A 20,771-nucleotide genomic window follows, 5' to 3' on the forward strand; every position below is an offset into this window, starting at 1 on the left:
GCGAGTGTGGTACGAACTCGAAGAAGCAAAGGCTAGAACGGCGATTCAGCGCCAGCCACGCGATGGTGGGAATGAAAGATGGGGGTGTGTGGTATAGATTAAGTGCAAGTTAGGAGAGAAAGCCGGGGCCGACTCTCTTTGATACGCCAAGGCGTCTCACATTCAGACCGCGAAATTTATGGCCAAGACGGAGGATTTTGTTTGATCGATTCTTGAGAAGTCAGTGCTCGGTGCGTACCGAGGGCAGCTCGGACAGTCAGATAAACAACTGAGTAATGCCGTTCGGCAGTGGCAGGCGAATTGGAGGACCACTCTCAACCACAGCATTCTGCGAATCGAGACTCATTCAAGCAACATGTGACATTTCATATCTGGGTATCTTGCCTCCGATTCCGTAGCGTTAGATATGCGGCTCGACCGATGCCACTCGACAAGCCAGTGCAACGCAGCAAGCGCCAGACCATGCAGCAACCCCATTCATCATTCCTTTCTTGATTCGTGCAACATTCAACTCACCTCACACTTTAGTCGACTCATCATCTCTTCCCGCCCTGCACAAAGCCCACGAAGAACTTCCTAAACGCCTGCCCCTCTCCGCCAATCTTCTCCATAAACCCTGCTACCCCCTCCTCACCCGCCCCCAACTGCCGCAACTCACCCTCCAACTGCCCCCGATACCGCTCTCCAACCTTCCTCAACACCGTCCACTGCAGTCCCGCAGCCTCCTGGATCACACTCCTCATCTGTGCATCCCCCGCATAGAATCCCGGCGCCGACAGCAACGTCCACGGCAAAGGCGCAAAGTGCGAGAGGATGAAGCTGTCGAAGCCCGGAAGAGCTGGGGCAGGAGGAGTGGGTGAGTGAAGGGGGACGTCGGGACCGCCCCATATTATGGTCATGCGGTTTAGGGCTGAGAAAGAGAGGCGGGCGGATTGCGGGTCGGAGGGGTCGACGGCGAAGCGGGTTACCGTCGTGATGAAGGAATCGAAGATGGCTTGGTTGGCTGGGCTGACGAGCACGGAGCCGAGGTCGTTGTTGAGGATGACGAGGATGAAGTTGAGGTATTGTTGTTTGAGCTCGCGGAGCTGGATCTCGTCGTCGGTGCCTGCGGTGGGTGTGGCGAGGCCGGCGAAGACGCGCTGCAGCAGGGGTGAGAGGAGGGTATCGAGGATGGAGTATATTTCTGCTTTGAAGCCGTAGACAACTTGAGCAAGCGTGCGAAGGAACATCGCCATTTCGTCATTGCTGGAAGCGGAGCTGAGAAGGCCGTCGATCCAGCGCGGAAGTTGCGGCAGGATGTGTGAGCCCAGGACACCCAAGAGGCGGGAGAAGGCATGTCGGGCGGCAGTTCGAATGTCGGTGGATTGCTTGAGACCTTCAAGTGCTAGCACGACAGTCTCACTCGCCTGAGCGAACGGCATGGAGACCTCGTTCGCAGGCGGTCCGCCAGATGTTGAGCCCGGCGTCCAGTCTGAGAAGCCATTGGCGAGTGTTCCCAAAGCCATGATGAGGTGATGGACCTGCAGCATTGATCGCGCATCGCCATTCTTCGCCGTCTGCAAATGTTGATGAATGTCCGATGACAGTGGATCAACCACCGACTTCGCAATATTGACCTTGGTGTCCAGCGGTACTGCACCAGTACTGGCAACGCAGCCCACTGCCTCGAACAGATAAAGCTGGGACTGGAACGCAGCATCGGCAGACTTCGCATTGTCCTCAGACGAAGCATCATCTTCATCGTTGTCCTCCGACACCTCAGCCTTAACGACCAGCAGGTCTCCTACAGCCTGCACCACGTTCGAAGCGACATTGCCAAGCTGCCCTCTCAGATGCCTGACAAATCGCTGGAATAAGTACCATGACCTCAGCCGCACCTTGGGATGTGTGCTGTGGACGAAGTTGACGAATGTTTCCAGCACCTTCGGAATGCTTGCGGGGTTGTGCTCAAAGTACTGAACGTAACGTACGCAGATCTCCATGTACTGTAGCTGGATCGCCGGATGAGGATGGTTCGCGAGGTCCGACTCGACCATCTTACCCACCATATCAAGTAATCGCTGGGAAGCCTCAGAATTCGGGTTGCTCTTCTGGTATAACCCACCATTCTTGACAGCTAATTCGCCAAAGAGGTACATCTCGTGCAGTGCGAGGTCGAGATCTCGCCAGTTGGGCTTGGCATTGGCGGAGTCCAGCCGTGACAGTGTAGAAGCGATGACCTCCGTAAGCACGTTGATGTATAAATGCTCATCGACCGCCGCAACAGTCTGCTGTAGCACGTAGAGGCGTTTCCGCAGCTCCTGGAACTCAGCTTCGTCGGTCCCTTCGTCTTCTTCACCCCAAGATGCAGTCTCGTCATACTTCATCTTTGCCACGATGGCGTCTAAGATCGGCCGTAGCATTTCCGAGTACTCCGGGATAAGGCCATTCGTGGATCTGGTCTTCTTCCGGAACATCGTGAGCAAGTCTGTCAGCGACGGAATGACTGCTGAGCAGATCTCATCATATTCATCGCTGAAAAAGCGAAGCAGGTATGGCACGAAAGTCCGCAGCAGCTCGTTTGCTCTCGCCTGCGTCTGCTCGTCTACACGATCGGTATCGAGCACTCTGACAATGTCGAAGATGACCATGTTGACAAGCTTCGCCACAGTCTCGGCCAGGTCGGTGTCGTAGTGGGATGTGGTCCGCAACTCGGAGAGCGCAGGGCTGCCGATGAGCTGTCCCACAATGCCCTCGAGGTTAAGATACCGAATCAACTCAACCTTGTCCCTCGCCGCCATCTTTTTCCCCACCGTCTCAGTGAACGTATCAATCGCCGCATCCCTCGCCCTCGCCTCCTTACTCTCCGCGTTGAACCTCCCCTGCTGCCCTGCCAACTCCAACAGGGCGTTCTGAATACTCTGATCAATCACGATCGAAATATCTATCCAGCTCACCCATTTCGCAATCGTCCTCAAGCACAGCTCCACGATGCTCAGATCGACCTGCCGCCACCTCGACAGAATCTCTTGCCACGTGACTGCGATCTTGCTCACATCCCTCGTGCGAATCAAGTCCTTCAGCTCACCACTCTTCCTCAACTCCTCTTGGGTGCGCGGTATCATGACATCTGCAATCTCATCATGCACACTGCCCACGATCCGCAGATACAACATGGTAGCCGGCGGATTCGTCGTCCCAATCTCCTGCCCCGACCCTGCCAGAGCCCGAAATTCGTCGAAGAAGCTTGTCCACTGCTCCGCATACAGCGCTGTGAAAAGATACGTCAACGTCTGCGTCAACTTGTTCTGAATCGCCGCACTATCCGTCTCCGCACTCCCCGTCGCATACCGTGCCTGCACATACTGCATCAAGCTCTCTTTCACGAACCCGAGGCTGTAGTTATCGAGGTTCTGCGTCTGCACGGCATTATTGACAATCTCGAGGGAGACCAAGCGGACGACCTCGGAGGACGACTGCGGGCGGGTGAAGAGGGTGAGGCAGGCGTGCCAGCCTTGGTCATCGGCGCGCAGGCGGTTGAGGAAGTCGTAGGCTTGGCCTTTGACGTTCTGGTCGGTGGTTGGGTGGAAGGCGAGTTCGATGGCTGACTCGATTTGGGAGTCCATGTTCGGTGGATGAACGTGGAAGTGTGAAGGTGGATGTGGTGAGGTTGTGGGATGGCATGGCAGCGAGTTGCCTCGCTGCTGAAGGGGAGGGGGGTGTTATGCCATCTTCTGGGCTTCTCTTGTAGGCAGATATGGGTGGTGGTGTTGTCGGCAGCGGTGCGTCAGGTGAGTGTTTAAAGAACGCTCGTTAGGCAGCGGTGCGAGTTCGAAGGTGTGTGATGTATTCCGATCGAGTTATTGAAGTTCGTCAAGCGTTGTGGTATATCTCACTTGGTCAATGAAGTGAGGTTGTGAGATCTCGTGCTTCAAAGGTCGGGCATCAAATTGTTGCAAAACACATGCCCCGCTCCGATTCACTTCAGTCACCGAGAGCATATGACAAAATGTCACATCACTTAGAAGTGCTCATAGAGGGTGCATATCTTGGTTTTGTTGATTGTCATAAGCTTTATACAATTACTCATACGAAAAGTGCTTGGGTATCCTTCTGCATCATGGCAAGGTAATCCCCAATGCGGGTATATATCACTCATATGGGGTCCGGCACCTTGACCTCCGCATACATCGCCCCCTCGAACCTCTCGCTAAACGCCAACCCCCTCCCCGCTGGCGGTGGCCCTGCTGACTGCGGTGGATACCCCGGTGTCCCCGGCGCATATCCTGGCGTCCCCGGAACACCCCCGTTCAACTGGGTGAAAGCCGTCGTCCTTGGCGTCATCGCCGGATATCCCCCAAACCCCTGCGCCGGCGTTCCAGGCGTCTTTGGTAGGTTCAAAAAGATCTGCCGGTTGCGTTCCCATTTCTCTTCTTTCGTGAGCCCGGCGTCCGGGTCCATTGTTTGTCGAGCGGATTTGAGCTCGATTTCTTCGTCGTAGTCGGCTTTGCGGGAGGATTTTTCGGCGGTGGTGGGTATGGAGCTGTGGATGCTTAATGCGAGGTATACGACGAAGAGAACGCTGTGGTAGTTCTGTCAGCACAGTTCCGGGATGATAGGTGGGGGGCAACGTACAGCATAACGCAGGTCAACGCAAAGCTCGCCCTCGCCTGCATGCAATATCCATGGTTCTTCTCCGTCGCGTAGCTGCATCCTTTGCTGAGATACCAAGGCATGTTGCGCGAGAGATTGGGTACGTTGGTTTCGCTGAGGTCGGGCGTGGCCTGGTTCCGCACGCTGACAGCGTAGAGGGCGATGAGGAGGGCGTGTACGAGCACGCTGAGGACCGGTAGGAAGGTCGAGAGGATGAACATCATACTCTTGACTAGCAGGATGAATACGCTGAGGACGGAAATGATCACGTTGAACTGGGTCATGCTGTTTGCGCGCTCATGTCAGCTTTGTCCTTTCCTGTCCCCGTGTTCGCTTCGATCTCGTCCACCGTGATGTAGAAGGGTATACGCACAATCCACTCCAGACCAGCGGCACATGGACCGGCCTGTAATTCGCATAGTCATACAATATGCTATTCGGGTTGCTGTTGAAACCCCGATCACTCCCATTCTGCCACAGCTTCGTGCGGTATGTATTCGGATCCGCGATGCCAAAGAGCGCCAGGAGTGCGATCGTCAAGCACGACTCCAGCGCGAGGAGCGCGAGTATGGTTTTGCGTAAGCGCCATCGGTGCGCGATGTAGATGCACCATCGTCGCGCCATTGCGCCGGTGGTGCTGTGGTGGTGGTGGTGCACCGAGGGCGGCGGCAGTGGTGGATGAGGCGGTCGCCCGCTGGGCCGCGAGGTGGTGGTGGCGCTCGTGGCCGAGGGACGGAACGGGTTGGTGCTGGGTGTTCGGTCGGTCGATCGCTGTCAGCTGGGGCGGGTTACATGTTCTTCTCAGCTCGTCCTAGCCCCGCTGCCTCTCCTGGTGGTTGTACGTGTCGCGAGTTGTCGCGGTAAATGGAGATGAGACGGAATGGGGTGGTGGACTACTCATCAATGACCTACCTATCTCCCTACGCAGTGCTCGCATTTGAGCACGCTTCTGGGCCTGCACATGTGCAGGCACCGGACCTGTGAGATCTCAAAGTAAGCGCCCGGCAATATGATTCGATGTTCCTTGGATCCAAGGACCAATGGCTGGAAGAATCACCGTCCCGAGCGTCCCTTGGCGGCTAGGGACTTTCCGTTACGGAAGAAGGCACACCGAAAGTGGGGATGTGTGCGCAAGAAGGAAGATGTGGTTGTTCTTCGATGTGATGGAGATGTACGTGTATCACGAAAAAAGTCCAGTGATAGGGCTTTCGGCGGTATGGCTGGCCTGATTGCGAGCTTCTCGACATTCGAGAAAGCTCACACGCACTCATAGGTTGCAGAAGGACTGTGTATGAGATAGGAGAATCATGAGAAGGAGTTTGGGGCGGCCAGATGGCTACGCAGGTAACGCACGAAGGTCGGCAAGCGCAACGCTGGAACAAAGTCGAAATGTTCACCTAGAAGCAAGTAAGTAGATTGAAGTTGTTGAACGCCGTGGTAACAATAGACAAGGCAGTAGGTCGTCGAGCGGACACCTCGCAGGTCGTGATAAGAATCGCGAGCCTTTGCGAGAAAAGACGGGAATGATCAACTCTCGCAGACAATAACTCAAAACGTCCTTTCGAACAGAACCAGCGATGGTGTTGGTCTCCGCGAGAGGACAGCGACCTTTCGACCGTCAGACCATGGTCCGGGGTCCTTTACATCGCAGTCGGGGCCGCCGGGCATGTTTCCCAGTGTTGTTGATTAGACAGATCACCGCTTCAGCTCTACTCGGATTTTCAATCAATTCCCCTTCGCCGCCGGCACCTTAATCAAACCCAAATTCCCCATCAAATGCTCATCCGCCTCTCCCAACGTCCCAAGCGCGTTAATCAATCTAACCAACGCCGGCTCCAGCGACGCTCCCAACGCCAGCGGATCCAGCGTATCATCCAGCACCGTGTCCTTCGAACACCCACTCGACAACGTGCCCGCGAACGCCGAGTTGGCGAATTGCACCGCCATTGGCAGGCCCAGGATCTCTGTCGTTAGATGGCCGCCGTTACCGAAGGTGGTGAAGTGCACGTCTGCTCCGTTACGGCACCAGGTATCGTAGAGGGTGGTAGCGTTGGAGTAAGGGATGATCTCGTCCCGGGAAGCGTGGTAGAGCAGGACTGGGGCAGTGGGCGTTTCGTTCGCGTTACGGCCCATGAGGTTGTCCTCTAGGATAGCAGCAACGGTAGGTTCATAGAAGATCTGGTCGCCGAGCCTTTGGAAAGACTTGTCTTGGACTGACATGAGCGCGAAGTTGAGGAGGTCGGCGGGTGCGCAGTTGACGCTCGCAGCTGCGATCTGGGCTTTGCCGTAGGGTGTGGCTAGTCGAGCGATCACTGGGTCTAACAGGGCGCCGTAGGAACTGTCTTTCGACAGTCCGGCGAAAGCGGCAGGGAGGAAACCGCTGAAAGTCGTGTCGTCGACGAAGACAGCGGTGCCTGTCACATTTGCGGGCGTTCCTCCGGAGCTCCATCCTCTGACATTCAGCTCGCTGGCATATGTGGGATGCAAGGAGGCCGCCCAACCAGTGGCAATGCCTCCACCAGAGTATCCGGTGCCGACAATCATGGGCGTGTCGTTGTCTAGTCCCAGAGTCTCGTAGAAATTCGAGACAGCTCGCATGCCGTCCAGGACACCCATCCCCGCAAGTCGACCAGCCCCAAAAGCCGCATCTGGGCCTTCGTAGTCAGATGAGGCGACAATGTAGCCTTCGAGAAGATAGGTCTGCAAAAGTACCTGCTCGAAGGACGAAATGAGATCCACCTGGACAGACCCAAGCCGGTAGTTGTAGGACGGATTGCAAATTCGTGCGGAGCTGTCATATGCTGTCTGGAACGAGACAAAGCGATCCGTCTTCGAGTCCGAAGGCTTGAAGATTGTGGTTACTGTTGCAATGGCCGAGCCGTCGATGGCTGTCGTGCGGTAGAGCAGTTGGTATGCTTCCACTGGCTTTGCGATCAGACCCAGGAATGCTGTCTGCACAGTACGTTGCCTCACAATAGTGCCTGGGGCTGCGGACTCGAAGCCTGCTGGAGCCCGGTAAAATGGGTCAAGAGCTGGAGGTAGTGCTCTCGCTTCTATAAGTGGATGAGCGAACACTGTTGTCATGCTCAGGGCTGCAAGCCCGATGAAAATGAGGAGAGGTCGAGAGGATATCATCTTGTCTCAAGCGAGTGTGTTGATTGGAACGAATGACTTGGAGAAGCAATAAGAGAGACAACATCGATAGCAGGATCGGACATGAATATATGCATCCTTGTCGTTACTGCCTCGGCGAGCTTACCTCTGAGTTTAGGGGACGCCGTTGTGAGGTGTATTGTGATAGATCCTTCGTCGGACATGGGTCCCAAAAGGTCTGCTGGCGTGCAAGCGATAATAAACTTAAAACTCGAGCGCTGTGAAAGTGAGCGATCTTCTTCAACGCCTGGAGAATGGCGGGCGAAGGAACAAAGCGAGAACACCACCATCGACGCTTGTTGCGTGAAACTGCATCTTATCTTCCAGCCTGTTATTAAGACCGTGTCTTGCGTGTGTAGGGAAAGTGCCATTCATTTGCCTTGACCCCACACCATCCCCAAGGTTCGGCTTTGTTCTCCGGGACACTGGCGCGCGTGCAGGCGTGATGAGGCTCTGCCCTGGGGCAGCGCTGCGGGTCCAGGGGATGTTAAGGAAGCTCGCAGATCCGGTGCAGGGCCATGGCGCAATTCTGTGCATCTGCGGAATAAAGGATGGTGAACTGGTAGAATGATACATCTTCTCCATCCTCCCAGGCTAGGCTAGTGCTAGATTGAGACTGGAATGCGCGCGACGCCGCGCTGGAAGATGGAGAATTGGTGTTCGCTAGAACAGTTCAAGTCTTCCGAGCGCAGAGCATTTAACATGAATAGAGGCAGAAGATAGGAGACCGTCTCCATGTACTGCTGAGAAGACTTCGGCGAGGCCTTCGCGATCATTGGACCAGGAGTCTGCTATAGGTGTCGTGATATCAGCATGTGAAGCACCTCTCGAACAGAGAGCTTTCAGAGGTGCGACGTCAAATCTATGTCGAGAGCTGAGATACATGTCGAGGATGTGGAAGAAAGAACTCGAGAGGCAACCACGAACGCTGACTAACAGCGAGCGCTAACGTTCTTGGCGGCAGAACGTCGGGCCAGTAGGCGCGACCCGTGGGGTCACCTCCAGAAGCACAGCAAGCACGAATCGACGTGACACCACTTGGAAATCGACACACATGAGCGTCTACGAGCGCGCAGAAGCGACACCACACCCACATCTACCATAATGGCGCTCGCAGTCTCGCCACCACGCAATACACGCACGCCAGGCCGCCCTCGCCGTACCCCCTCGATCACCGCGGCCACAGAGCCTCCCCAGAAGAGGCGCAAGTACGTCGCAGGCGGACCTGGTGGCGGCGGCAGATGGCTTGACAGCGATGGCAATCCGGTGGCGAATGGTGGCGAAGGTGGAAGGAGGAGCGTAGCTCGCACAGCGCCGCGGGCAAGAGTCGCGAGGATGAACTCTGCGAACAGCGCGCAGCGTGGTGGAGCTGAAGAGGGCGAGACACCCACGGCCACGAGGTCAGCGATGCAGACACGACCGCGCAGAGAGAGGCCAGAGAGGTACGCGCCCCAGCCAACGACGCCAAGACCACGGTACAGCAGTAGTGCTGCGGCCGCTGCAGCTGCCAGTCAGGCAAGTGATGGGTACAAGCCGCGAGAGGAGAGGAGCTGGGAAGACTTCCACCCGGATCTGGAGATTGATCTCGCGCTGCCGATATACACGGCCGACGAGGTGGATGGGCGCATAAGCCGGAAGGATCCCAAGCTGCTCCAACGGGCTAACAGCATGCTATCAGACATCAAGCCTACAGTCAACGGCGATCTGGAAATGCGGGATGCAGAAGACAGATCAGAGGCCCAGGAAATCATTGTCACCCCTATGAAGCGCAAGCCAGGGCGACCACCGCGCAGGCCGGAGTCCATGCTCAGCGGCCTGGGTTCGCCGCCAGCCCCAAGAATCATGCCATTACCTACACACAACCCGAAGGAACGGTTGAATCTGCCGAAACCGTCATACCGGCAGTATAACCACTTCCTGCAATACGAAGAGAACCAGCAAGAGAACAAGAAGAACTACGTGGACCGCACCATGGCCAACGTAGGTTACCAGGAGAGCGACCGTTTCGAGCTGCCGCCAAAGGTGCTTGTCCGCTTGACTGAAGCAGGGCAAGTAGAAGACGAAGCAGAAGTCAGCTTGCGGCTAGAGAGTGACAGCCCAGCTGAAATTTCACAGTCAGCGCCGGTCGTTGGCAAAGTGGAGTACGACATGGACGAGCAGGACGTAGCGTGGCTGGAAGGAATCAACGAACTCCGCAAGTCAGAAGGGGTTGATGCGATCAAGCCTGCGATCTTCGAAATCACCATGACACAGATCGAAAAGGAATACCACGCACTTGAGAAGCGTATTCCGAAACCACAGCCTCGCCACGCCCAGCTGCATCGTCCTCGGTCAAGCTCTCAAGCAGCTGTAAACGGGGACCCAAATCCGCCGGGAGATGAGCCAGATAGTAAATGCGCCATCTGCGACGACGGAGACTGCGAGAATGCCAACGCCATCATCTTCTGTGATGGTTGCGATCTGGCAGTGCATCAAGAGTGCTATGGCGTGCCCTTCATTCCAGAAGGACAGTGGTTCTGTCGCAAGTGCAAGGAGATTGGCCGAGGAACTCCAACCTGCATCTTTTGTCCCAACGTTGATGGCGCCTTCAAGCAGACTAACACTCTACGCTGGAGCCATTTACTCTGTGCCCTCTGGATTCCCGAAGTTACGGTTGCGAACATGACCTTCATGGAACCCATCGCCGACGTCGACAAAGTCCCGAAAGGCAGATGGAAGCTCCACTGCTACATCTGCAACCAGCGAATGGGTGCTTGCATTCAATGCGGCAACAAAGCCTGCTACCAAGCCTTCCATGTCACATGCGCCCGTCGCGGCAAGCTTTTTCTTAAGATGAAAAGCCAGCATCAGCAGGGTCTTGACACGACGGCATTGAAAGCTTTCTGCGACAAGCACGTTCCCCCGGAATGGCGTCGTACCCACGACACGGACACGGCTGTCGCGGAGGCGAAGCGGTGGTACCGGCATGCCATGAAGGATCGAAGGTGGGCGGACAGCCAAACTGCAGCACTCGAGTTGGGCGCACCAGCACCCCCAGATGGCGGACTAGCGGGTGAAGACGACACTATCGCTGTTACGAAACGACGAAAGAACCAGCCACCTAAGCAGTACTGGCGTCTTCCGTCTGGAGCACCAGTCGTGCCGTCGGTCGTCTTCGACACCGTCGAAGCGAGTCTAACGCGCTTTACTATCCGCAAACGCAAGGAGTTTGTGGAGCGAGTGTGTAGGTACTGGACACTCAAGCGAGAGGCGAGACGTGGTGCGGCGCTGCTCAAGCGTCTTCAACTGCAGCTGGAGAGCTTCTCAAGCATGGAGATCACCAGGAGGAATTTTGCTGGCATGGGCGCCGCTGGTCGACCGAGACTCGCGAGGCGTATCGAGTTTGGCGGGTTGTTGCAGAACGATATGCAGCAGGTGGAGGAGTTGTGCAAGTTGGTGAGGGTGAGGGAAGAGTTGAGGTTGCAGGAGGTGGAGCTGCTGAAGGAATTGGTGGACACGGTCTACTTTCCTATTCCGAAGTTGTTGGTACCGATATTGCAGAAAGCTCGGAAGTGAGTACAGCCAGCATCTACTAATGCTATGCAGACATGCTGACCTATCTTCAGACTCGACGAAAAGACCGCGCTCTTCCGCCCTGGCCTCGAGGACCTCGCGACCAAGCTTCGCGAACGCTATTTCACCTCGGTTGCCGACTTCTCCTCTCAACTCGCTGCTGTGCTTTCGAACCCTTTCGCAACTCCCGCCGAAGACGATACAACCGACACTGACCTTACGACCATCGCCACCCGCCTCTCTCAAAGCAAGCCCGGATCAGCAGAGCATGCCGACTTTTCAACCGAGCAGAAAGAGGCCAAGAAGCTCGCCAAGCGCATTCTCAAAGCGGTTAAGGAGCCTTTGGAAGACGCAACGCGGCGGGAGGCAGAGCTGCGCGGTAAGGAAGTGGAGGAGGAGTTGAGGAAACTGGAAGAGATGAGCATGTTCGCCAGTGCGACCAGGGATTCAATGAACGGCGTCGGCAAGTTGGCGGAAGACACTGTCGAGGACGAGGAAGCCGTCGCAGGTGCGTCGCCCGGGGACGTAGCAATGGCCGACGCAGAAGACGCAACTGACGCGCGCAATGCCGAAGAATCCGAACCACTCCGCTCCTCGCCGCGCCGCAAAAAGTCCACTCCCGCGAGCGAAACAGCCAACAGCCGCGCTTCCTCCTCCCACGCCACCAAGGATAAGCAACCCCAGATCCTCACGAACGGCAAAGCGCCCCTCTCACCACCCCAATCCACCTCACCCACCGCCTCCGGACCTAGCGCCGCTGCGGGGATAGATCCCTCAGACGTCTTCGCCAACGGTGGCGTACCCTGGTATCTCCACCCCTTCGACCCGGTCGGCACGACGGTGCATGAGGAAAGGTACACGGGGCGGGAGGTGCTGAGGGGTATGTCGGAGGAGCTGAGCGATATGGACGAGGATACGTTGACGGAGTTGGGCGGGAGTGGGTTTGGGGAGATGATGATGGGGACGCCGGTGCAGGGGAAGGGAGAGGCTGAGGGGGCGAAGGAGGTGGTGAGGAAGAAAGTGCCGAAGAGGAAGGGGAGGAGGAATGCTTGGGATAGGAGGCGGAGGTAGTGGAATGCTGGGCATCAGATGGGATATCGTTGAGCGAGGGGATACAAGGGAGGATGATGTATGACTTGTCGGTGGGCTGCTTGATCAGGTGGCTACTTCACGGTTGTATTGACTACCTGGCTAGGCTTAGGACCGCGAGATGGCTCGAGCGATGTGGTGGCGACAGTTGTGTTAGGAATGACAAGTACCTTCGTGTTCAGCTCGGCTTCTCGATGGTGTCTTTCAAATGTGAGGTGAGGTCAAAGCAAAGCATTTTAACTTGCGCACGGACTTTGCTCAATACTGACAGCACGTCTTGCCTTGCACACTGTGCGAGGACCACCTGATCACCATACGACCGTCTAAAGATACGTCTCCATCGTCGTCAGCATGCGGACGACACAACGGGCATCGTGTCCCTCCAAGACGATGGCATGGGCTCTTCTCATATCTGGACATGGGGTTCACCTTGACAGGCCAGGTCGTGAGGTGAAGTCGAATATGCCTCGCTGGGAGAATGATGTTCTGCTGAATGCTTTCGTGTGCCAGCGTTGCAGACTGTCCATAAGTCCTAGGAGCCGGCTGCGTGACCTGAAGAGTTCTTCAGCATACTGGGCTCGAGGACGACACGACGGACGCCATATTGGCCACGTCTCGAACTCGACACCCTTCTGCTGCGATGACGCCTTGCCTTTCGAAATGATCGTTCTGCTTCGCATGGACGGAGAACGCTGAGGTTGTCACTTTGAACACGGACAAGAGATGACCTCCATGTAACGCCACTTCTACTCCTGAGGCCGCTTACTGCAAGCTTTTAGGAGATCTTCGAAGGACAGCCGATATGACCCCAGAGCTCGCCGCCGCATTCGACAGAGTGTCCACTGAGCTCGATCGTTGAGCCGGAACGATGAGCATTGTCTCCCGGTTCAGGACACCTTCGCACACCCACTCTGTCGTTTCCACGCAAGCTCAAATACTTTGAGCAAGGTATGGACATAGAACGATACATGGGCAGTACGTCCTCTCGCCGCTTCGAGCGAGTTGCATGGTTTGCGAAACGCCTTCGCTTGCCCGCGCCCAGTACACGCTCCTTCAGGATTGCTGTTGAGAGGTGAGGTCGTGAGTATCCTTCCGATCGCGGCGAGCCGTCCATTGACGAAGGTTGGCAACCCTCCATCTCCCAGACACGTGATCGAGCAGTCATGTAGGCGGCCGTTGGCATCACATCTCCCTGGTCCACATGCGGCCACTCGGAGCGCGTACGCGTGCTGGTCGACCAGGATGCGTACGCCTCTGAGCGCCAGGTCTACGTCTTCCCCACGGTACGAATCATCGACGCTGTCCGTGGCTGCCGTTCGAAGCTTCGAATGCTGCATCATGAAGAGGGTGCAGAGTCGGAGATTAAGAACAATGGCACAACCTTGCTCTTCCGCGATCTCCATTCCCGATCTCAATCGGGCACCAGCTCTTTGGAACTGCCCGATATGATATTGACGATCATCAGTCAAATTAGGCCAACAACCAATTGCCATGTCAAAGCAGGCTAAGTTCAACGTCCTTTCCACAATCTCATCTTCAGTCCGGGACGACTTTCCCTTCAGGTTGTTCGGCCTCGCGCCGTGAGCGGTCCGCATCACCCCTGTGGAGGTTGTTGTAGCGCAATCGTGACAAGACGAGCTCGACTGGCTCTCAGCGACTCGTCACTCCACTGTCTCATATCGGGCCGGAATCATGGCATGGCCCGCCCGTTGAGAGTTGCGAATGGACCTCAGATCACAACCAATTTCAACACGATGGCCTGCAAACGTTTGGACGTGGTTTCGGTCTCAGGCAGCCCGGTGTTGGAATCAGCTTCCAACGTCGCCTGTTGTGGGCGCAGATCCGGCTGTTGGAACAGAAGCCTGCAGGACACGGTCGCAGCAGCGATCCTTGCATACACGTGCATACAGCGAATAGCCGGCTTCATCGCCACATGCTTCCTGTCACTGGCCCTATCCTGCAGCATGCAGGCCTATTGCGAGATACTCGACCTGCAATAGCAATGTTAGTCAAACAACTTTGGCCGCACGATGCTCCTCTGGCCGCGCTTGCGGCGTCTAGCTATCATGCTGCGGCATCAACCTCCGGCGCCGTCAGCTGCAGCGCGAATGCGTATCATCGTGAGGAAGAGCGCGTGCTCGGCGGGATGGCAGCAGTCATCAACTCTCCGTCTTCTTCTCCATCTCCGCTCCACCAGCTCACCAGCTACCGCCGGCTACGAGTCATCAGCACCGAGAGTCCCATCTGATCTCTCGCCGAGGGCGCTAAGACAGGATTCGCCTTCCCGCCTGGTACCTTCTGGCCCTCCCGTCAACGTCCCGACCCCACAACGTCAGCAGAAACCGACATCTTGCGCCGCGATCCCGGCTATAGCAACACTTCTCGAAAAACCGCCCAATCTCTACTGTACACGTCGCACAATCGCATGATTTGCGTGGCGCATCAACCTGGACGATCTTGCGGCGTCGGCGAACGCAGGAACCAGTGGCTAAGAGCCTCAGAAACTGCGTCGGTACTTCCGGCAGCTCGAGGCTGTGCATGCATCTCGACGTAGCGTCCTGCAACACCGAAACGACAGCGCATGCGACGCAGGTCGCGAACGTCCAGACAAAAATACCAAAGGTACTTGTCTGCTCATCAACTGTGTCACTTCAAAAAATTTCTTGTTCGTACCGTACCGTCAACAGGCGCTGGACGCTGACGACAACTCTCATTATAGACTTGGCTATACTTAATGTACGATCAACGAATAATCCACGAACGGCACGAATCGAAGCCGAGCGCACAGCATATGCCCTCATGAACGACCTACCAAGGCCAGCGTTGCGTATAGACACCCTCGGCTTGCCGGGTGACCGTTGCGACAGTGGTGTTCCACGACACCGGCGATGGCCGCAACCTTCAGATCCCACTTTAGACATCCGCCCCCCAACGAGAGCACGACATCGCAGAGCGAGCGCAAGAGGCTCAGCCGCGTCCCGGCGAAATCGACAGAAAATGCTAGGAGCAGTACGCAGGTCCCGAGCGCGCAACAGGCGTCGCTGCTGGGTAGAAGGACGAGCAGAAGCGTTAGAGATTTGTCGTCGGACAAGAAAGGGACTGGCGCAACGACTGTAGAAAAGGCTCCGAGCGCCGGATCGAGTGCGCGCCAACCATCTGCGTCTTCGAGAAGGGCGGCGGTTCCACAGCAATCTGGGACTATTCCTACTACACAACCAGAGATGTCGAGGTCAAAGCCGGCGAATGTTCTACCGCCACCACCTACGATGCGCACGCCATCTCATGTTTCAGGTCCGTCTTTATCGACAGCCGACAAGCCCACGTCGAAGGGATTACGGCGCAAGCCTTCGACTATCGAGACATACGCCGCCACAAAGAAATCAGAGAGCCGGGCAGTCATACCAGATAATGCCACTGCGTACTCCAGGGACGAGAGTATGAGTGCGGCCTTCGAGGACTCAATCTTGGGCATCTCGATACCGCAGACAGGTTCGGATGCGCACCACGGCTCATACTTTACAGCGAATCCAAGGTACCGGCTGTTGTCTGATATGGGACCTGGAGGCCAACCTGTAACGAGAGACATCACGCCGCCCGTCCCCAACTATGCTCCATCTTCGACTCCTTCAACGCGCTATACGGACTCGCCTTTCAGTCATGTACCTACACCGAGTTCGGCATCCTCGTACTCCTCCGTCATGCTCACATCGACGAACACACCTCGCTTACGGCAGCAAAGTCCCACATGCAGCGGCACGCCGGCTGGTCGCCGTTCGAACGAGAGGAATGATGTCGGTCGACTTGCGCTGCCGGTGGTGCGCGAGTCCTCCACGTCATCATCAAACTCTACCGTCAAGCCAAACGAGCGAACAGCGACAATACCAAAGGAAGTACCACGCAAACCAGCCACAGCTCCGCCGGGTGGCAAGACTCCAGGTAGCGAACGTTCGTCTTCAAGGGGAAAACTGGTCAAAGAGAAACCCAGGCAAGGCTCAGCATCTTCAAGCGCAAAGCCAACGACGCGGATACCTCCCGAACTTGCTCACCTCAATGTCGAGCCGTCTCCTGTGAACCTGAACAAAGCCCTACCACCAATCCGACCCAGCCGAGAGGGAACACCAATGCTAGAAGGCATGACCAACCCATCGCCAGTCGTCCAGAGCGATCTTCCGAAACTCTACAACACCTACCACAAGCGAACGCCATCACAGGAGACCAACAACCCTGCCTCGCCACTCAAATCCCGGTTTGGTCTTTCTCCGCGGTCACCCTCTCGACAGGAGTCGCCTCGGATTGATTCTGCTCTGTCTCCTCCGCCAGTAGCCCGCTCGCTCTCCCGTGGCCCCACGCCCGCTCCAAAGCCTGCAGAAGGACACAAGCTGACCAGAAAGGACTCTCCTGCTGTTGGACCCGCCCCTAGCCCGAGCAAATCGCCTCGCTTTGGATTCTGGTCAAGAAAGCCGAAGCCAGAAGCCGCGAAGCCGACCGAGAAGCCGAAGCGACAGCCGGTGAAAGGCCCTGTAGCAGGAACAGGGCATGAAGGGTACAGAAAGTTTGGCGTCCGCGGTCGAAGTGGAAGTACTACTAGTAGCACAGGCATGCGGTCATCGAGTACCGACAGCAATACCAGCAGTCAACCAAGGAGAGTGTCCCAAGGCAGAAAGAGCAGCGTCACCAGCAAGGATGGCTCGGATATGGACGACTTCCTTCGAGAGCGTTTGAGCCCTGTTGTGTTGCGTGGCAGCGGTAGCACAGTCAGCAATGCTGCATCTCGGTCAGAATCCCAGCCGCCGACTGCTCCGACTTCGAAGACTTCTTCGCTGGAAAATTATACGAAGCCGCAGCTACTTCCTTCAGCCACAATACAAGGTTCTGGTAAATCTCCCGCAAAGAGGCAGCAGCATCCTACCGCTCGAGCTCCTTCAGATAGCAGCCAAGACGACGTCTTTGCTCGCTACCCGACGTTGGCTGCTCGACGCTCGCTCACCCGGCTGTCACAAGGCGACAAAGACCCTCGCGTGAGGCTGCCAGCTCCCATCGATACCAGTCGGCCCTCCAAGGACTCCTCACTCGACAGCTACGATGCTGAGGGCTCGGCGCATCCGCTGTCTGATAGCACGCTGCCGACAGATGATCTTGGTGAAGGCAATGAAGGATTGTGGCTTCGTCCACTCCAAAAGGAGCCCGAACGGGCCGAGCAAGAGCCCAGGCCATCTCGAAAGTGGAACTTTTTCCAGCGCGCCCAAGCATCACCAAGAAGAAAGGGCAAAGAAAAGGCGCCTGCTGAGCCTCAATATCCCACCATCGACGACTACCAGTCGCCACAGCGAGGCAATGCGCTATCTACCATGTTTGATCCTGTCGAACCGGTTGCCCTGGAGGAGGTCGAGCGCATCATGGAGGAGAGCGAAACGTCGTTCGAGGACTCTGCGTCTGAGCTCAATGTACCTTCCAGAACCGTGCCTTACGAACGTCGTCATGAGAGTCTGCTACCATCACCGCATCGGAGTAAGGAGCCGGAAGACGCTCGCTGGAAAGGTCATCCACACCTGCCTGCTGTTACCGTCCGGCAAGCTCCTTTCGAGTTTTCTGAGAAGCCTCATATTGAGCCACCCTCCATGCAGCAGCACGACCTCTTTGCGGACGAACAATGGGGCAGAGCACCGATGGACGTTTTGGAAGATCACACCAGGCTTCGCCAGTCGCCACGACAAATGCATACGCCGGAGATATTGCACAGCTCTTTGAACACTCCAGATTTGCAGGACGACAGCCCAGCTCGACAGCCGAGACTTTCACCAGTCGGACGCATCCCTAAAGTGGTCTCGAAGCGCGATCGCGATCGAAAGCTCGCAGATAGCTCGTTCTCGCGACCCTTTGGGCGCGCCCAGCCGAAGCCTACAGTACAACCTCCAGGATCCTTGTACAGCCAGATACGGGAGCTTGCAAGCCCCGTTGAGCCTGTCTCCAGCACAAGCACCAACTCGAATCGCATCTCCAGCGAGCACAAGAGCAGTCTCAACACCAATGCTCCAAGCACGTCTACCAACCGGACGAGCATGGATGTACATGGCAATGAGTTCTTTACTTTCCCACCTCGCAAGGACTCGGACTTGTCATACTCGGGGAGCTCGGGCAACAATAGCTGGATGGCGAGCATGGCCGCTCCGCCACCGCAAATGGAAGACGTGTGGGCCGAGTACAACGACCTGTTGGACGATGTTATGCCACCGAGGACTCCTTTGTCTGCCGGGTCTTCTCTTGGAGCGCCGTTCCAGTATTCGAGCACGCTGTATGAGCCAGCTAATGCCCACAGTCAACAGGCTCCGAGCCATATACCATGGAGCCAACTGCCTCTGCCGCCACTGCCAAATGCGAACCCTACGGTCCTCACACTGCCACAACAGATCGCGCGCCTGCAGCCTTCAATGTCGCCCCTGTCGACACCGAACCAACTGGCCGACTTCGTGGATCACTACGGCAACCGCAGCACGAGCACGCTCTACACCCCGACTCAAACCATCGTTCCGGAGCAGAGGCGGCCCAGCTTGGCTCGGTCTTCTCGCTCAAGCATCCCCGGGCCCAACCGTAACAGTGCTGGTCCAGGCAATCGCACAAGTGTGCCCAGCGCACGCGGTAGCATGGCATCTTCTCGACAGAGCCGCGGCTCTGCACACTCTAGGTCTGCATCTCTGCCAGAGGCCAACGGGCGAAACTCCCAGTCAAGCTTGGCACCAAGCGTACGCTTCAACAGAGACACCCAGCTCTTGGACATCGCCGAAGTAGAGGGTGACGACCACGCTGCTGCTGCCAACCTGCGGTTTGGCGCTTTGATGACAAGCAAATGGCTTTCCTTCGGCCGTGTGCTGTTCAGCCCGGCTGATAACGAGATGCGGCTCGCGGACGACCCCAAGGTCCTGATTGTCGACGGTCTTGGAAGCGACTGGAGCTTTTACGTCGCTCTCCAGTACCCTGCCGCTGCCGTGTACAATCTCGGGCCTGCACCGCCTAACGGATCAGCGTGGCCTGGAGTCAATCAGCGACCACCACCGAATCACCGTCACATCAACCTCGATGCCATCTCCGGCGCCTTTCCGTTCCCGAAAGGCTTCTTTACCGCCGTTGTGTTCCGCTTCCCGTTGGCTACTACAGATGAGGCCTACCACTCGGCGATTTTCGAGTGTAAGCGTGTGCTGAGACCCGGCGGGTATCTTGAGGTTGCAGTCCTGGACTTGGATCTCATGAACATGGGCAGCAGAGCCAGGAAAGCAGTCCGTGGCTTAAAGACGAGGATGCAAGAGAAAGACCAACATGTCAGTCTCCGCAATTTGAGCGACACTCTTGTCCGGCTCATCGGCCGCCGCGGCTTCGAGGACGTCCAACGCTGCATCGTCGGTGTGCCTGCTGCTGGCCGCATTCCACGTAGCCAAGACATGAGCAGTAGCTCTTCCGGCCGCTCGAGCAAGCCAGTCTGGCAGCGTGAAGACCGCGTGGGCAAAGAATTCTCCTTCGCCGACCTTCTCGAGGACGCTCGCAGCAGCCAGATCGAAGCACGCAAAGACAACGACGAGAGCATCACCAAGATGGTCGCAAAAGTCGGTCGATGGTGGTACTCTTCTTGCTACGAAAAGGCTCTCTTCCCGTCTGACACCACGAGCATCTGGAACGACCACACCTTACTCCGAGAATGCGAGAAGCAGGGCACGAGCTTCAGACTCCTCATCTGCCATGCGCAGAAACCGACGCAGACGCGACGTCGTACCGTCAGTGTCTGAGGACACCTTTTGCACATGCATCTCTCATACTATGATACCCTTCTCATAATCTGTTTTCTGCATAGCGGGCTGGACCTCCTTTTTGGGTGGTAACGTGTTGATGAGTGAGATATGTGGATGATGGGATTTCTTTGCGAGCGTTCTAGCGATCTTGATGCGACGATGAATGTGCATGTCTCTCCTCTTTTTCCTTGACATCTGTCATTATCTGTCTTCGGGGAGGACTGGTTCTGTCTGCTTTCGGTCTTGCATAGCGAGTGGCGGTTGGATATGAAGACGCATATGGCCTCACGGCCGCGGGCTCACGCTCGTCACATGGTGCTTGTGTAGCCTTACTGTACATCAACTTGTCGTTAGGAAGGCTTGTTCGGTATCATTGTTGTACAGATACACGATCAATGACTGGGAATTTCACATTTGTTTGATCATTCTGCCGTCTCTGTCCAGCATAATGCGAAATAGGCTACTTAAGGAAAGAGGTAGCCTACAAGCCTTTTTAAGGCCAACAGAAGCCGCACGGAGCAACCTGGAAGTGAACGTGATGTTTCGAGAGTACTCCTTTCTGCTCAT

General features: G+C 56.4%; 5 protein-coding genes across 5 annotated transcripts; 2 read left to right on the forward strand and 3 right to left on the reverse strand.

The window, feature by feature from the left end:
* Positions 1 to 536: 536 nt before the first annotated feature.
* On the reverse strand, positions 537 to 3,605 carry LOS1 (pre-tRNA nuclear export protein; the record flags this gene model as incomplete). Its single annotated transcript, XM_064800946.1, has 1 exon — positions 537 to 3,605. One exon carries the CDS (start codon positions 3,603 to 3,605, stop codon positions 537 to 539), a length of 3,069 nt encoding a protein of 1,022 aa, XP_064660897.1.
* Positions 3,606 to 4,134: 529 nt separating this feature from the next.
* Positions 4,135 to 5,256, reverse strand: LTR77_003691 (uncharacterized protein; the record flags this gene model as incomplete). The annotated part of the gene is made up of 3 exons (XM_064800947.1): positions 4,135 to 4,561; positions 4,615 to 4,917; positions 5,006 to 5,256. 3 exons carry the CDS (start codon positions 5,254 to 5,256, stop codon positions 4,135 to 4,137), a joined length of 981 nt encoding a protein of 326 aa, XP_064660898.1.
* A 1,101-nt stretch (positions 5,257 to 6,357) lies between these two features.
* Positions 6,358 to 7,767, reverse strand: LTR77_003692 (uncharacterized protein; the record flags this gene model as incomplete). The annotated part of the gene is made up of 1 exon (XM_064800948.1): positions 6,358 to 7,767. The coding sequence occupies one exon, from the start codon at positions 7,765 to 7,767 to the stop codon at positions 6,358 to 6,360; it is 1,410 nt and encodes a 469-aa protein (XP_064660899.1).
* Positions 7,768 to 8,889: 1,122 nt separating this feature from the next.
* LTR77_003693 (uncharacterized protein) lies at positions 8,890 to 12,408 on the forward strand (the record flags this gene model as incomplete). Its single annotated transcript, XM_064800949.1, has 2 exons — positions 8,890 to 11,336; positions 11,391 to 12,408. 2 exons carry the CDS (start codon positions 8,890 to 8,892, stop codon positions 12,406 to 12,408), a joined length of 3,465 nt encoding a protein of 1,154 aa, XP_064660900.1.
* A 2,906-nt stretch (positions 12,409 to 15,314) lies between these two features.
* On the forward strand, positions 15,315 to 20,201 carry LTR77_003694 (uncharacterized protein; the record flags this gene model as incomplete). Its single annotated transcript, XM_064800950.1, has 1 exon — positions 15,315 to 20,201. One exon carries the CDS (start codon positions 15,315 to 15,317, stop codon positions 20,199 to 20,201), a length of 4,887 nt encoding a protein of 1,628 aa, XP_064660901.1.
* Positions 20,202 to 20,771: the final 570 nt, after the last annotated feature.

This window comes from Saxophila tyrrhenica (assembly GCF_035928015.1).
Source record: "Saxophila tyrrhenica strain CCFEE 5935 chromosome Unknown scaffold_5, whole genome shotgun sequence".
NCBI lineage: Eukaryota > Fungi > Ascomycota > Dothideomycetes > Mycosphaerellales > Extremaceae > Saxophila > Saxophila tyrrhenica.